Genomic DNA, 16,310 nt, shown 5'->3' on the forward strand with positions numbered 1-16,310 from the left:
TGATGCATATATGGTCTTCATACCAAAGGTAGGAAGAGACAACGTAGGGAAAGAAGACGGTAAACCAGTATATTACCCAAAGATTGACATAAAAACATTAAATTAGATATTAGCAAATAGATTAAAATAACATCTTTTTTTGTTTTTCTAATTTTTTAAATTAAATTTTATATTTATTTTCAGTTTACATCATTCATTTCCACAAGATTTTGAGTTACAAATTTTCTCCCCGTTTTTCCCCTACCCACCACCCCAAAACAACGATCCTATTGTATACCACCTCCCCCAATCTGCTCTCTCCTATATCCTCCCCCATCCCCTCTCTGACTTTCTGGTAGGGCAAGATGGATCTCCATAGCCCAGTGCCTATATATCTTATTTCTCAGTCACATGTAAAATAATAATAAATAATAATAATAACAACAACAACAACAACAATTTTTAAACATTTGATTTTACAACTTTGAATTCCAGATTCTTTCCCTTCCTCTGTCATCACCCACCCTTACTGGAAAGATAAGCAATTCAATATAGGTTGTGCATGTGTAGTTACGAAAAACATTTCCATAGTGGATACATTGTGAAAGACTGACTATATTTCCCTCCATCCTATCCCACCCCACCCCTTGTTCTATTCTCTACTTTGATCCCATCCCTTTTCAAAAGTGTGTGCTTCTAACTTCCCTTCCCCCCAATCTGCCCTTCTCTCTATCATCCCCCCTCTCATCCCCTTCCCCCCTACTCTCCTATAAGGCAAGATACCCAATTTAGTGTGTATGTCATTCCCTCCTCAAGCCAAATTCAATGGGAATAAGGTGGACCCATTCCCTTTTGCCTTCCTATTCTTCCCCTCCATTGTAACCATTTCCCCTTGCCTCTTCTATATGAGATAGTTTACCCCATTCTGTCTCTCCCCATCTCCTCTCATTATATTCCTCTCTCACCTCTTAATTTCACCTTTTAAGTATCGTCCCTTCCTATTCAATTGATCCTGTTCCCTCTATGTATACCTGTACACATATATACACACATATGTATTCATATGCACATATACCCTCCTATATAGACATATATGTGTATGTATACATATATGTACATTTATATTCCCTTCAACTATTTTCATACTGAGAAAAGTTTCATGTGACAATTATTGTTTTTCCATGTAGGAATGTAAATAGTTCAACTTTGATAAGTTCCTTATGATTTCTTTTCCCTGTTTACCTTCTCATGCTTCTCTTGCTTCTTGTATCTGAATGTCAAATTTTCTATTCTACTCTGGTTTTTTCATCAAGAATGCTTGAAAGTCTTCTGTTTCATTGAATGACCATATTTTCCTCTGAAACATGATACTCAGCTTTGCTGGGTAGGTGATTCTTGGTTTTAATCCCAGCTCCTTTGCCCTCCAGAATATCATATTCCAAGCCCTTTGATCCCTCAGTGTAGAAGCTGCCAGATCCTGGGTTATCCTGATTGTGTTTCCACAGTATTCAAATTATTTCTTCCTGGCTGCTTGTAATATTTTCTCCTTGATCTGGGAACTCTGCAATCTGGCTATAATATTCCTAGGAATTTTCTTTTTGGGATATTTTTCAAGAGGTGATGGGTAAATTCTTTTCATTCCTACTTTGCCCTCTGGTTCTAAAATATCTGGGCAATTTTCCTTGAGAATTTCTTGAAGCATGATTTCTAGGTTCTTTTCTTGATCATGGCTTTCAGGTGGTCCAATAATTTTTAAATTATCTCTTGTGGATCTATTTTCCAGGGCAGTGGTTTTCCCAATGAGATATTTCACATTGCCTTCCATTTTTTTATTTGTTTGGATCTGTTTAATAGTATCTTGATTTCCCATAAAGTAAATAGCTTCCATTTGCTCCAATCTAATTCTGAAGGAATGATGCTCTTCAGTGAGCTTTTGAAATTCTTTTTACATCTGGCAAATTCGGCTTTTTAAGGCATTCTTCTCCTCATTGGCTTCTTGGGCCTCTTTTGCCATTTCAGTTAATCTATTTTTTAAGGTGTTATTTTCTTCAGTCAGGTTGTTGACTCTCTTTTCATGATTTTCTTACATCATTCTCATTTCTTTTACCAGTTTTTCCTCCACTTCTCTTATTTGATTTTCAAAATCCTTCTTAAGCACCTCTATGGCCTATAAACAGTTCATATTTTTCTTGGAATCTTTTGGTGCAGGAGTTCTGACTTCATTGTCTTCCTCCCATTCCATACTTTGATCCTTTTTGTCCCCAAAAAAGGAATCCAAAGCCAGATTGCTGTGCTTGCTTTGCTTCCTCTGCTTGCTCATGTTGCCACTCAATTACTTGAGTTTTGAGCTCTTTGCCACAGTAGAACTCTGCTTCCAGAGAGGAGAGCCTTGTCCCAAATCACTGGGATTTTTGCAGTTGCTGGAGCTATTAGGAGCTCTGTCCCTGCAGCCCCCACAAACTCTGACTCACAGGTCACATACCTCAGGATCACCACCCAAGACCACGATCCAGATCCAGGCAGGTTAAAGCAAGAGTGATTACCCTCTGAATTTTTGCTTGGCCCCCCTACGATCTGCAGGCCAGGAGCTGAAGCTGCCACGTGGAGGCAGCAGCAGGGCTGCTGTGCCTCTGCCACTTCTAGCTCTGGGGGTAGGGGCCAGATCCATTCCTCCATCCTCCCCAGTTCTAACAGAGTTCTACACTGACCTTTTACTTTGTCTTTGGCATTTATGGGTTGATATTTCTGGAAACCACCACAGCTGCTAGTGATCCACTCTTCCAAGGTCTGCTCCAATGGCTGCTGGTCAGGGCCACCCTGGGGCTAAAACCGGGGGCTCACGCAGGGCTAGGCTGGGCTCCCAGCATCCTGCAATGAACCCTTCCTGTCCACCTGGTGGGCTGCTTTCAGTGGGAGATTTGTTTCTCTGTCACTTTGTGGGTTCTATAGCTTTAAAGTTTGTTTAGAGTCGTATTTTATAGGTATTTGAGGTGGTTATGGGGGGAGCTCACAGAATTTTCCTGGTTTTACACCGTCATCTTTGCTCTGCCCCCTAAATTTTTTTTAAACATCTTAAAAATATTATACTGTATGATCAGGTTTGATTTATACCAAGATTGCAAGTTTGGTTTAATATAAGGAAAACACTTGGCATGAATTCTTCCAATTCTTTCCATGTTTCTCTGTATTCAGCATTGGTTGATTCTTCTAGAACAATAATGTTACATTATATTCATGTACCACAGTTTGTTTAGCCATTCCTTAATCAGTGGGCATCTGCTTTGTTTCCTGTGCTTTGCTGCCACAAAAAAAATTGTTATTATAAATATTTTGTTTTAGATGTAGCCTGTCCTTTGTTTTTAATCATTGGCCTCCTTGGGGTATATGTCTAGCAGTGGAACCACTGGGTCCAAGAGTATTTTAGCTACTTTCTTTGCACATTTCCAAATGGCTTTCCTGAAGTGTTCTGCTGATTTTCAACTCTAACAGTGATGTATTAGGGCAAAATTCCTTTTCAAAGGTGTTGGCTAATGTTGACTAAAATCAGTATGCTGATTAAAAAAAAAAAAGATAACACCCCAAGGTCATGTTTCAAATTCAGTTGGCTACCTTGAGACAGATCTTTGGGATTTTCCTGAAGCTTTTATAGCTAGTGCTTCATAAAGTCATTCATTTCTAGATAGTGTCTTTGTCATCTTGTAACTTTCTGGGATGTTCATCTTGGCTTCCTAATTAGAGTGTAAGCAGCTTGAAAACAGGGAAGAGTTATGCTTCTGACTTCCTTTCTGTCCCACTGTGGTGCCTAGCAGAGTAACCCACCTCCACTGGACACTCAAAACAAGTTTCCAGCCTAATAACAACATGGTGACAATTTCTCAATCCTGTCTTAGGCCGCAACAGCCGAATGAAACTCAGTGGCAGACCATACCGACACATGGGAGTCCTAGGAACGTCTAAGCTCTATGACATTCGCAAAACCATCTTCGCTTTCACACCACAGGTAGGTAGAATGGGCTGGTGAAGGAATGGAACTCACTGGTCAGGAAGGCATGAGCTTTTTGTTGTCCCATATGTTACACCCAGGATGAATAGGCAATAATTAACAGAAGGAAGGCACTAGAATTAAGAAGGGCTGGAAGAAAGACTTCCTATAGAAGGTGAGATTTGAGCAGGACTTAAAGGAAGCTAGGGAAGGCAGAAGACAGGAGGGAAAGCGTTTCTGGCCTGGGGGACAGCCAGAGAGAATGCCTGGAGCCAAGGGATGGAGTGTCTTGTTGGTAGAAGAGCCCGGAGGCCAATGTTACTGAATCAAAGAAAAGGTATAAGGTATAAAAGGTATAAAATCAGAAAGCAAGGTATAAGAAGACTGTAAAGGGAAGGGACTAGGTTGTGAAGGGCTTTGCTTCTGGAGGTGATAGGGAGCCACTGGAGTTTATTGAGTGGGAGTGGGGTGGCATGGTTGGACCTATGTTTTAAGGAGATCACTTTGATAGCTGAGTAGAGAATGTACTGGAGTGAGGAAAGCCCTGACGCAGGCAGAGCCTCCCACCAGGCTATTGCCATGGTTCAGGGGTGAGGTGATGAGGGGCTACACCAGGATGGGGGTAATGTCAGAGGAGAGAAGGGTGCCTATCTGGGAAATGTAGCACAGGTTCACCGGACAGGCCTTGGTACCATATTGGATATGGGGGGAGGGGGAAGAGAATGAGGAATCCAGGATGTCTTCTAGGGGGAGAGGCTGAGGGGTTGGGAGGAGGGTATTGCTCTTAGTCGAATGGGGAAGGTTGGGGGCAGGGTTTAGGGGGAAAGAGAAGGAGCTCGGTTTTGGACATGTGGAGTTTAAGGTGTCTACTGGCCATCCAGTTCAAGATGTCTGACAGTTGGTGGGAGATAAGAGTTTGGGACAGGATAGGTAGATCTGAGAATCATTAGCATAGAAATGGTCATTAAATCCATGGGAGCTGATGAGGTCACCAAGTAAAGTAGTCTAGAGGGAGAAGAAAAAAAAGGGCCCCAAACAGAGCCCTGAGGGTCACCTATGGTTAGTGGGCTTGATCTGGAAGAGGATCCAGCAAAGGAGAGGGAAGGAGTAGTCGGAGAGGGAGGAGGAGAACTGGGGAGGGGCAGGGTGTTGTCCTGAAAACCTAGAGGGAAGAGAGGATCAAGGGTGAGAGGGTGACTGCTGAGGGGTCAAGGAGAATAAAGACTGAGAAGAGGCCATTGGATCTGGCAACTAAGAGACCATTGGTAACTTTGGAGAGAGTAGCATTTTTCCTAAATGCACATGTTAAGCCCCCAATTTTGCTCTTTTTATCAATTTGATATTTATCTTGTCCTGCCAAGCCCCAGGCATTTGACTGAAGCCTCAGAGGCTGTGCCATAAATGCTCACTGACTGACTGAGTCTCGGGCAGGGATGGGGCACAGTTTCCCAATGCTGGAGCAGGGGGTGAGGGGAATAGTCTTCCATCCTTGCCCATGACATGCATCTCCATACCCATCAGTAGGTGCCTCCACCTTGGCAGCTTTGAAGCAGTGACTTTGTGGGACATGGTGTAGCTGTGGGTGTATGGGCATTTCCTCAACAGGATTGAATGCTAGTGATGGCAATTTCCTCTGTCTTCTGCCTTTTTTCACCAGTTCATAGATCAGCAACAGTTCTATTTGGCCCTTGACAACAAGATGATAGTGGAGATGCTGCGGACAGACCTCTCCTACCTGTGTAGCCGCTGGAGAATGCCGGGCCGCCCCACCATCACCTTCCCCATCCTGCACACCATGCTTGGTAAGAGTTGTGGGAGGCCACCTGGATTTCTAGAAGGCTCAGGAAATGCTGCCCCCCCCAGCTCCTGGTCTCACTGACAAGCCGCTTGGTCAGTGGAATTCAGCTGAACCAAAGTTCTCTGGTAACACAAGCCCACCCAGTCGAGGGAGCGCCACATCCAGAGTACTTTGAATCTGAGTTCTCTTGGAGGGCCAAGAAGAATGGCAGCCCCAACCTAGCTTGTGCCGCATTTGTGACCCGCCAGGGTGAAGGCTAGGGCACTAGGTTGGTTCCCTTTGGTTCCAGTTAAGCTCTGTGGTCCTCTAGGCAACCTGGCTTGACATTTTCTCATTGCACAAGTGAAGGTGCCAATATCTCTGGTGCCCGCCTCCCTGCCTCAGGTGAGGTCATGCATGGAAGGCCTGCCAGCATCAGCATCAGTCAGCACGTTCATACTCCTCTTGACCTTACTGAGTATTGACTGTGCCAAGCCCTGCCATTGAGAAGTCTAAAATGTCATTGGAGAGCAGGTAGACTCCCATAAAACAATGTAAGGCAATGTGTAATGGAATTTATAAATGCCACGTTCAGTGAGCCAGGCTCTCCAGGTTGTAACATGGCCCAAGAGGAGAGTGCCGGCTTAGTGATGGAGGGAGGGCTGGACTGAGCACTCAGACTTGTAGAAGAGGCTGGAGGGCAATGTCTTGCCCAAGGTCACATGGTGAGTTGGTGGCAGAGCCCATACTCCAGCCTGGGTCTCCCACTCCCTGACACTTGCCAGCTGCCTCTCTCTGCCTCAGTCATTGTAAAGAAAATGCCTGAGCATCTCCTGGGGGCAATTCGGCTTACCAGGAGGAGGCCCAGGTCACTGGCTCTGGGCCCCAATCCAGTCATTTACCCACTTCAGACTTTGGTTTCCTCACCTGGAACATGGTGGTTCTCATGCCTGTCCTTCTTCCCTGCCAGGATTGTTGTGAGGAAAGCACTTTGTAGTCTTGAAAATGTTTCTCAGGGCTCCAGATGGCTAAAACTCAGGGGCAGGAATGAGCAGGTTCTGGGGAGAATCCAGAGCAGGAGGGGAAATGAAGGGGAGATTGGGAAGATGGAGCTGGGGTCCTAAAGTGCCTTGAGGCCTAGCAGAATTGACCGTTAATGCATTATGACACAGGGAGCTGGGAGGGCAATGCTGGAAGGAATATGGTGGCCAGATCAGGCAGGCCAGCAGCAGCAAGATTGGCCGTTTGGGAGCTATTCCCATAATGCAGCTGTGGAGCAGTGGGGCCTTGCAGTGGGGAGGTGTCAGCAGGTAGGGATTCATGTCACAGGAGCAGTCAGGAGTGGGTGGAGAATGGAGAGCAAGGAGGAACTGAGGCCCTGGGCTTTTTTTTTGGGGGGGGGCCTTCCCCTCTCCCCCACAGAGACCACAACCTACCTCTGACATCTCATGTGTATCTGAGGTAGGGCTGGACCCAGCACTCCAGCTGGGAGGAAGAGATGGGGGGTAAGCCCTGAAAAAGTTCAGGTCCACCATGGCTGGCCTGAGGATACTTAGAGCTCTTTAGAATGCTTGTTGGGATCTTTGCTTTGGGGGATGATATGTTAGGGAGGTCCCTGGTCAGGGCTCTCTTGGAATAGCCCAAAATGCCTGGAAGGCTAGCTTAGAATCCATCCTGTTCTCCAGGTATCTGGCCTTATCTAGGGGTGAGTCCCAGAGTCCATCCAAGGGGTCTGCTCTGGGCCAAGGCTGGACTCCATGGAGGTTCCATGAGTGTATCCGTATCTTATTGAGGGTGTAGAGGTGTGGTTTTGGGCACTCCCATGCCAAGCTTCAGTCAGTATCTTTAATGGCTGCCCTTCCAAAATGCCACACAGCCCCCTCCCCACTCAGGGCTGGGAGGGAAAACAGTTCATTGGCTCCATCGTCTTTGATGGGGCAATTGAAAACACTTGCTACTTTTTTTTACAACCTCAGAGTTCTGGCATTCAATATTTCTTTCTTCTCTCTATATTAAGATGAATCTGGAACCACTATAAATGCATCTGTCCTGGCTGTGCTCAGAAAAATGCAGGATGGCTATTTTGGTGGGGCCAGGTAAGTGACCTCTCCCGCTGGCCCATGGGACAGAACTGTTGGCCAGCTCAGGAGAGCCCACAGATCCCTTCATCCCCAGCTGGATCCCATTTTGGTGCTGGGTACTGGCTGCCTCATGGATCAGGCCAAGGATCTGGGTGTTCTGTGATGAGGGGGGCTGTTCTCACTGCTTCAGTGTCAGAGACCAGATGGCGAGATGCTTTTGAGAACAGCCCCAACTGAAAGGCAGAGCTCTGGAGTTTGAGTCCTGACCTTGGGGGTCCAAGAGGATCCTATTTACTCCTACTCTAGCTTACAAACAGAAACATATGCTATAGGGCACTGAGGCAGAGAGGAGCCCGCTGACTCCAGCTGAACCACTTTCCATTCCTCTGGACTGTCACCTCCCAAAGCATGGATGGCTTTGGGGTTCTTTGGGGCTCATGCTCCTAGACTTGTTCTCTCTTCTGGTTCCCTTTGTGGCCACAGACATGGGTTTGCTGGATGCCTGGCTGGGGTTGGAACAAAGCAGTTACTCCATTTGGGGATGTCAGCACGGTGCCAGCTTAGCATGTATTTGCTGCCTCTTGGTTACTGACATTTCCCTTGGCCTTGTTGGCGCAGTTTCAGAATCAGCACAGGCATGATGTGATACTGCTCTGCCATAGCCCGAGGGAGCCCCTAACAGAGGTCCCCAGTCTAAATCTGCAGACTTCCCCTGAAGAACATGGAGTTCCAGAGGCATCACAGCCCACTTGCCCCTCTCCTCTCAGGGTCCAAGCAGGCAAACTGTCGGAGTTCCTGACAACGTCATGCTGTACACAGCTGAGCTTCATGGACCCCGGCCAGGAGGGGAAGCTGTACGGTGGGGGTAATGACGATGATGAAGATGACTATGCTGATGATGACTTGTCCTTAGACAGCTGGCTGGATGACTCCCCTTCCCCCGAACACGGTAGGCCACGGCCGCTGCTGCTAGCACTCTCCCTTCCCTGTCTTCACCCTGACTGAATCTGCTGCAATTGCTGCCCTTTCTTGTGGTCTGCTTCTGGGTGAACGTCCTGGGCAGCTGGACATATCCCTTGGCCCTGGGGCCTGGGGACAGACAGGCGCTTTGGCAGCATGTTGTAGGGAGACAGGAAGAGGAAGAAGCTGGGTGGAAGGGGCCAGAAACTCTAAGGTAGAGAAGAGGGCCTTTATCTTCTCATCTTCGGAGAGTGCAAAGGGTCAAGGGGAGGGTCAGGGGGCAATGTCACCTCTCAGAAGAATAAAACGAAAGGAGGCTCCCTGAGCCCATAGAGGAGGACGAGGAAGAAGAGGTGAGAATATCAACATGTGGGTATCCTCCCCTCTTTCTGAGGCTGACCTTGCCACTTGTGCCCATGATCCTGTACCCTTTTCTTGCATATGTCTTCTGTTCCCTCCCCTTGAATTCCCCCAGCCCACATCCATCTCACCCTCTTGAGACCCCAGCTGTGCTTTAAGCCCAAGCTTCAATGCCACCCCCATCATGACACCACTGATGATTGCTCTGGACAGAAAAGCGCTTCTGTTTGAGTCAGAGCATTCAGGTTCCAGTTCTGTTTGTCATGACCTGTGTGACTTGGTCTGTCTGGGCCTCAGTTTTCTCCTTTATCAAATGAGAGAGTTGGTCAACCCAGACTGCTTCTCAGGGCTCTCCCATCTCTGCAGCTGGGTCCCTCTTGCATTTTCCATGTATGCTGTGAGGAAAAAGGTTCCCTTCCTACCCCATGTTATAATGATCTCCCTGACTAGATTATAACAAACCAAGAGCAGAGACTATCTCTCATTTGGATTCCCCCAGCAAGGTGGGTGCACATCAGTAAGGGGTCAGTGGTTGGTCAATGATTCCTGAATGAACGAATCTAAAGGTTGGGGTTTGCCAAGTGGCTCCACGATCATTTTCTTCCTGTGAATTTCTATTGTGGCCCCCTGTGTGTGGTGAGCTGGCTGAGCCCAAGCTCAGTCTTTGATTTGTCTGGGGTGGGTTGTAAAGGAATGAACTAAGCTGTGCCCTTTTCTTCCTGCTCCTGCACTAACCCTGAAGTCCGTGGTAGTGATGAAGTATTGTGGTACTTGGACCACCTTTTGAAGCACACTGCACCCAAGCCCACACAGTCTCCTAGTGCCCAGCAGGGAGGACTCTGTCGTTTCCGAACGGCGGTGCAAACAACCTGTGACTTCGTGTCCTTGGTGACCAAGGCTAAGGACCTGCATGTACAGAGTGAGTAGCCCATGGCTCCCTGGAGGAAGAGGAGAAGGAGAGGAGGGAGAGGAGGGAGATAAAGGCCTAGAAGTGAGGAGGGGGAGCCACCTATGATCTAGGGAGAGAGGAGGCCCCTGGGGGAGGGGGAAAGAGGAGGCCCCTGGGGGAAGGGGAGAGAGGAGGCCCCTGGGGGAAGGGGAGAGACCTTTCTTTTGCTCCCTTAGAGATAGTTTTGTGAGTGGAGGAGAAATGGAACATGATATTGCCAAGAGCCACAAAAGACTGAGGGAAACAGAACCTAGAGGGTGTGCCTAGAGCCTCGCCCAGCCTCCCATCCTTCAGCAGGGCCTGTCATGGAGCTTGTTGTCAGTCTTCTGAGCTCCAAGGAGAGCAGTGCTCCATGGCTGGGAGTGCAAGCTGGGCAAACTTAGCATGTGTGGCCTTGCCATCTATAAGCCATTGACCCCTCCCCACCCAGAGGCGCAGTGGAATTTGCCATTGGCATCACTGAAAGCAGGCAGCACAGTACCTGTAGCCAGAGGGAGAGTACACCCATTAGCCTTCAGATGAGGAGTGGGGTTCCCCGCTCTGCTGCCCCCTGCTTGGGCAATTGTTTCACCTTCCTTCTTTCATCCTTCTCCCTGGGCCTCCTATCCATTTCATGGGTCTAGGATGGGCACAGAGAGGGGATGCCCTCACCTAGAAGCACCAGATAGCTTTGTAAGCCAGGCCACCTTGGCTGTCTTGTATGTCCTGAGCTAACCTGAGTCACATGACCTGGTAGAAAAAAATCCTGGCTTTGGTGGCAGAGGCCCTAGGTTCAAATCTGTGTGACCTCGAGATAGTCAATTAACCTCTTGGATCCTCAGTTTATTCACCTGTAAAATGAGGGGGTTCCTTCCCCCTCTGAATCGAAACTCGAAGCTTCCCTTGGAGTTGTTCACCCCAAAGGGCTGGTTTCTCTTGGGTGCTCCTCAGAACTATGCAGTAAGTGGGAACCAGGCTTCCTGAAGCAGGGACCAATCACTTTCAGAGGCCCAGGGTAGCTTTTTCTGTCTCCCAATGCCTCCAATCCTCCAACGTTAACTTCTTCCAGATGCTCACATATACCTTCCCACAAAGTTACTGCCAGCCTCCCGGACTTCATTCAGCTTCCTGGACACCACGCCTCTCCCTCCCCAAGCTGAGCAGGTAACCGACAGAGCACCCCCAGCCACTGGTACCCCTCTGGAAAATGGGCACTGATGCATCCGAGTGAGTGGCCACTGCTGGGGCTTCCTCTGTACAACTAGTGGGCCAGGAAAACACCAGTTTCCTTTTATTTGACGGCAACTAGTTGTATTCTCTCTGGTTTGGTTGCAGATGAGAGGCCTGAGGCACCAGCTGCTTCTGGCTTTGTATTTTCCTCAGATGCTGACACTCCCATCAGAGCTACAGCCCTCTGATAGACATGGGGATTGGAGGGAAAAGATTGATTGGGTCTGAGGGCTCTGCCTGATTGACTGAAAAACATTTGGGTACCCTTCCCCTCCTTCCCTGTCCCCTCCTTCCCTTCCCCTCCTTCCCTGTCCCCTCCTTCTTCCCTTTCCCTTCCTCCTTCGCCTTCTCCTTCTCCTTCCCTGCTCCATTACGTTGTTACAGGCTCCTTCTGTCCATGTGGAGATGCACCTTCCCCGGGATGAATCTGGGGAAATAGACTTCCAAGCCCTGGTGGCCCAGTTGCATGAGTGCCAAAGCTTACAGGACCAAGCCGACATCCTCTATGTGCTTTACACCATGAAGTATGTAGCCCTGACTAGGTTATTTTGAAGCTTAAGAAGTCCCTGTTGGGTGTTTAACTCTGTAGATGACACATTGAAACGTATGAGTGTGGGGAGGGCTCGATTACCCATGAGTAAGGTGTAAAATCCAATGGCCTTCTTGTTGGTTTCATTCTTTACTTGGGCAGAGCAGCGTGGGAGGGAGGCAGAGTTAGAGTGGTCATGGCTGAGATAAATACCCATGGATCTTAGGGAGAGACAGAGAGATGGGGGGACTGAGTGAAAAATGAGTGGAAATGGTTTTGTGAAGGTAGAAATGGCAAAATTTGGCCAAAGATTGGCTCTGTGGAATGAATGCAAGTAAAGAGTTGAGATGACACCAGGGTCATGACCTGGATGGCTGTGAAAAGGAATAGGAATTTGGGGGAAAACATTATGGATTCTGTTTGGACATTTTGAGTTTGAGATGCGTATGGGGTGTGCAGTTGGAGATATGGACCTGAAGGCCAGCAGAGCCAGTAGGGCTGAGTATGGATTTCTCTCATAGTTGACTGCATTAAATCTATGGGAAATGATGAGATCACCAACTGAGGGTTAATATAGATACCATGGAGGGAGAAGGGAAGAGATCCCAGGCCAGGCTCCAACCTGAATTAGTGGGTGTGATCTGGAAGAAGATTCAGCATGGCCAGACAGGTATGAGGAGAACCAGGAGAGAATGAGAAGTCTAGAGAGGAGAGAGAATCCAGGAGAAGGGCTCGTGTCAAAGGCTGCCAAGGTCAGAAGGATGAGGAGTGAGATTTGGCAATTAAGAAATTACTGGAAACCTTGCAGAGAATTGCTTTGGCTGAATGATGAAATCAGAAGCTGTATTGCTGAGAGTTTCGAAGGTAATGAAAGGAAAGGAAATTGAGGCAATGACTGGCCAGCTTTGTCAAGAAGTTTGGCCAGGAAGGAGAGGAGAGATTGATGATGGCTCACAGGAGACACGTGCGTGTTTGCAGGCATTAGGGAAGCATCCTGTAGTCAGGGAGCGATTGAAGATAAGAGACAGAGTAAGGATGACAGAAGGGGCAGTCTGCTAGAAAGAATGGGAGGGAATCAAGACTACATGTTTTTGCCCTGGCATGGAGAAGGACCCCCCCTTCTGGTGAGACAGGAGGGAAGGAGAAGAGACTGGTAGAAGGCATTTGAGGGAAGGAAGATGAAGAGGGATTAGAGCTCTTGGTGAATGAGCACCAATTTTTTTTTTCAGGGAAGTATGAAACAAAATCCTTGCCTGAGAAGATGGAAAGAAGGGAGCCATGAGAGGTTTGAGACAGGATGAAAAGGTTAGGAATAGCCACTGTGATGACTTGGTTAGTGAATGTAGTAGGGAGTGTTTAAAACGATTGCTTTGCTGAAGTAAGAGCCCAGCTGAGATTGTGTAACATAAATTCATGTTGTCACTTTGTACAACTCCACTGAGCAGCTTATGAGTAGGAGCCAAGGCAGTGGATGTTGGGAGTGATCCAAGGTTGGGGCTTGGCAGGGTAAGATTCGCCACAGGATAAGGGTACCAGGATCTCAAGTGTAGGGGATAATACATATTCGCCAAAGGGACAAGATGAGGAAGGAAGGGGAGTGGAACCTTTATAGCATGATGGCCTGGGAAAGAACTGAGGGGTGGGATGGGGGTGGGGGTAGCCTGGAGCTCACAATGAGAACAGAGAACAGGGTTGGGGTTCATGAGACAGAGGGAAAGAAGGAATGATTGAAGATGATGATTAGGTAAGAGGACTTGGGGAGGTCACGTACTTGGAAGTGGAGCACATAGGGGTCATGGCAGGGTCAAGAGGATGATAATCTATGTGTGTAGCTGAGGTCAGGTGGAAAAGTTGCTCATGAGAAATGAGTAAATTAAGACACTGGCAGGTGAGGGCTTTTGAGAGAGTATCAATAATATGAGAGCTGGACTTGTGTTTGTGAACCCAAAGGCCTTCATGCGCAAGGTGGTGGCTAAAGGAGGAGACGGCTCTCTGAGGGGAAGGCCGGGCCATGAGAGATGGACAGAGAGAAGGCCACTTTGGCTGGATTATGGTGCGTGGGAGGGGGAGCAATGGCCATGGAGGCTGGGAGGGTAGGTTGGATCAGGCAGGGAAGGCTTAATGGCTTGTGATGGGGTTAGCAGTCATTAAGGGCAGAGCTGACTCTTCATGCTCTCTGAAGCTACATTTATATGGATTTCACTTCTTTGAGTTAAAAAGTATCACGTTTTCAAATTCCGGATCTTCTGGGATGGTGCCCCTTTCAGATCTGGTCGCTCCTTGCTCTGCCTGCTAGCCCACAAGGGAATGGGCGTTTTCCCTGAGGAGGGGGTAGGGAAAGGAGGGATGGGAGGCGGTCTGGGGCAGGGCCATTGCTGCAGAGGGCAGAAGTCTGGGAGTAGAGCTTTGGGTGATCAGACAGCAGATTCCTCCCCTAGAGGGAAAAGTGAGTGTCTTATTTCTCCTGTCGAAAGAATATAAAGTGCTAGAGTGCAGAGACAGTTTGGTCCCATGGTTTAGCCCAGTCTGGGCATGCAGTAGGTTTCTACTGGCTCTTCTGTGGGAGTCCCTGCACACCCCAATACCTCGGTACCTTCTTGTCCTAAGTAATTTGTGGCTAAATCCTCACGGCCTGCCCCAAGTCCCAGTACAGCCTGCAGCCTTCTGGCAGTGGCATCATGTATGCCTTGAATGCTGTGCCTCCATCTTCCCACCAGGTGCATCTCTCTCCTCTGCCCTTTGGGTCACCCACAGTTTGGATTCTCCAGAAACGAAGATGTTCTATAATTTGGAGCCAGGCACGATTGAGAGATCCTGTTCTTTAAAAGACAGATTTTTGTGTTGGGACAGCTTATTGCAAGCTCTGGACAGTCTCTCCTCCTGTTTCTCCCAACTTAGGGGTCCTGACTGGAATACTGCCATGCCTGATGACGAGGGTGGGACGGTCCGGGAGCTCCTCATCACCCTGTATGGCAAAGCTGGGGAAGCACATCACTGGGGCCTGATCCGCTACATCTCTGGCATTCTAAAGAAGAAAGTGGAAGCCTTGGATGAGGTAGAACCCCTTGTTTACAAGGGATGTGGGAAAGAAACCACAGGAAAGGCTCTGGTGGCCTCACAGAGTTTAAATAGCCACCTCTTAGGCTTCATTCTGCCCACAATGCCTGGCACAGTGCTAATATCACTCCCAAATACTTTCTGACTTGATGTCTCTTTTCATTTTTGGATGTCTGTTGGGGGACCGGAGGGTCTGGATCTGCGACTTCATTGGTGTAGGGGCCTTCCAGTGTGGAACTCCTTTTCCTGATGAACATTGGCAATTTGCCTCAAACTCATCATCTTGGAAAACTGTCCATGGTCCCATAGCCAGTGTGTGACAGAGGCAGGATCTGAACCCAGGGCTTGCCTATTTTGACACTACCCCGCTTCTCATTGGACAGAATCACTTAAATAACTTTTGGACGGTGGCTTTGAATTTGGAACGTTTTTTGACAATAACAAAGTAAATGATGTGAAGGCTTTTTCAAAAAGATAGTTTTCCATTAGGGAGCTACGTCCATTTCACACAAGGGCCTGAACAAGTGGATTCCCTTGAGGTTTGCAGCTGTCGCCTGCATTAGACTGACTTCCAGAGCTGCTGTGGTCAGGGAAGGCAGCTGGATGCTTCAGGAAGGGCTGAGGGAGGGGCGTCCAGGCCAGCTCTCACTAGCCCTCCCTCTGTCTCCCACCAGGGAGGTAGCCATTGAAATCCTGGCATATTTGACTGTCTTTTAGGCCTGCACAGATCTACTGTCTCACCAGAAGCACTTGACAGTGGGATTCCCTCCAGAGCCTCGGGAGAAAACTATCTCTGCGTGAGTCAGCTGGTTTGCTTTATTAGAGCTGGCTTAGGGTCTGTGTGTTTGTGTTTGTGTGTGTGTGTGTGTGTGTGTGTGTGTGCACGTGCATGCGCATGAGGCAAGCCCAGCCTAGTTATGCAAAAGCAGAGGCATTTTCTGGGGTCACTATCCTGTATCCCTGCATACATATATATTGTCTCATCTCCCTGAGTTCAAATCTGGCCTCAGATACTAGCTATGTGACCCTGAGCAAGTCACTTAAGCCTGTCTGCCTCAGTTTCCTCATATGTAAAATGAGCTACAGAAGGAAATGGCAAACCACTCTATCTCTGCCAAGAAAACCCCAAATGGGATCATGGAGAGTTGAACACAAATGAAAACGACTGATCAACAACCAAATGTATATGTGCCTGGGCATCAATACGTGTATGTGGCACTATGGGGAGGGTCATGGTCTGTCTGAAATTTGGTAGAATTGCCTAAGGCCCATAAAGGTCAAGTCCCAGGGTCACCTAACAGTGCAGAGGCAAGATTGGAACCCAGTTTTCCTAATTCCAGACTAAGAACTGTCTCTAGCCTATGGTGCGTCATCATTAACTGATACAGAGCTAAGGTGACGAGGGCCATCCAGGTCGCCCGTGAAGC

General features: G+C 48.1%; 1 protein-coding gene across 1 annotated transcript in view; it reads left to right on the forward strand.

The window, feature by feature from the left end:
• PHKA1 (phosphorylase kinase regulatory subunit alpha 1) overlaps positions 1-16,310 on the forward strand; it is a 72,920-nt gene that overhangs the window by 38,826 nt on the left and 17,784 nt on the right. Inside the window, exons 15-23 of the mRNA XM_069062393.1 lie at positions 3,870-3,979; positions 5,619-5,763; positions 7,756-7,834; positions 8,587-8,768; positions 9,882-10,058; positions 11,137-11,231; positions 11,682-11,821; positions 14,725-14,881; positions 15,601-15,680. Coding sequence (XP_068918494.1) covers positions 3,870-3,979; positions 5,619-5,763; positions 7,756-7,834; positions 8,587-8,768; positions 9,882-10,058; positions 11,137-11,231; positions 11,682-11,821; positions 14,725-14,881; positions 15,601-15,680 — 1,165 coding nt within the window. The remainder of the gene's footprint in view (positions 1-3,869; positions 3,980-5,618; positions 5,764-7,755; positions 7,835-8,586; positions 8,769-9,881; positions 10,059-11,136; positions 11,232-11,681; positions 11,822-14,724; positions 14,882-15,600; positions 15,681-16,310) is intronic.

The sequence above is a fragment of the Petaurus breviceps genome, unplaced genomic scaffold (genome assembly GCF_028583685.1).
Source record: "Petaurus breviceps papuanus isolate PSGF00001 unplaced genomic scaffold, PetGlider_PUasm1.0 90451, whole genome shotgun sequence".
NCBI lineage: Eukaryota > Metazoa > Chordata > Mammalia > Diprotodontia > Petauridae > Petaurus > Petaurus breviceps.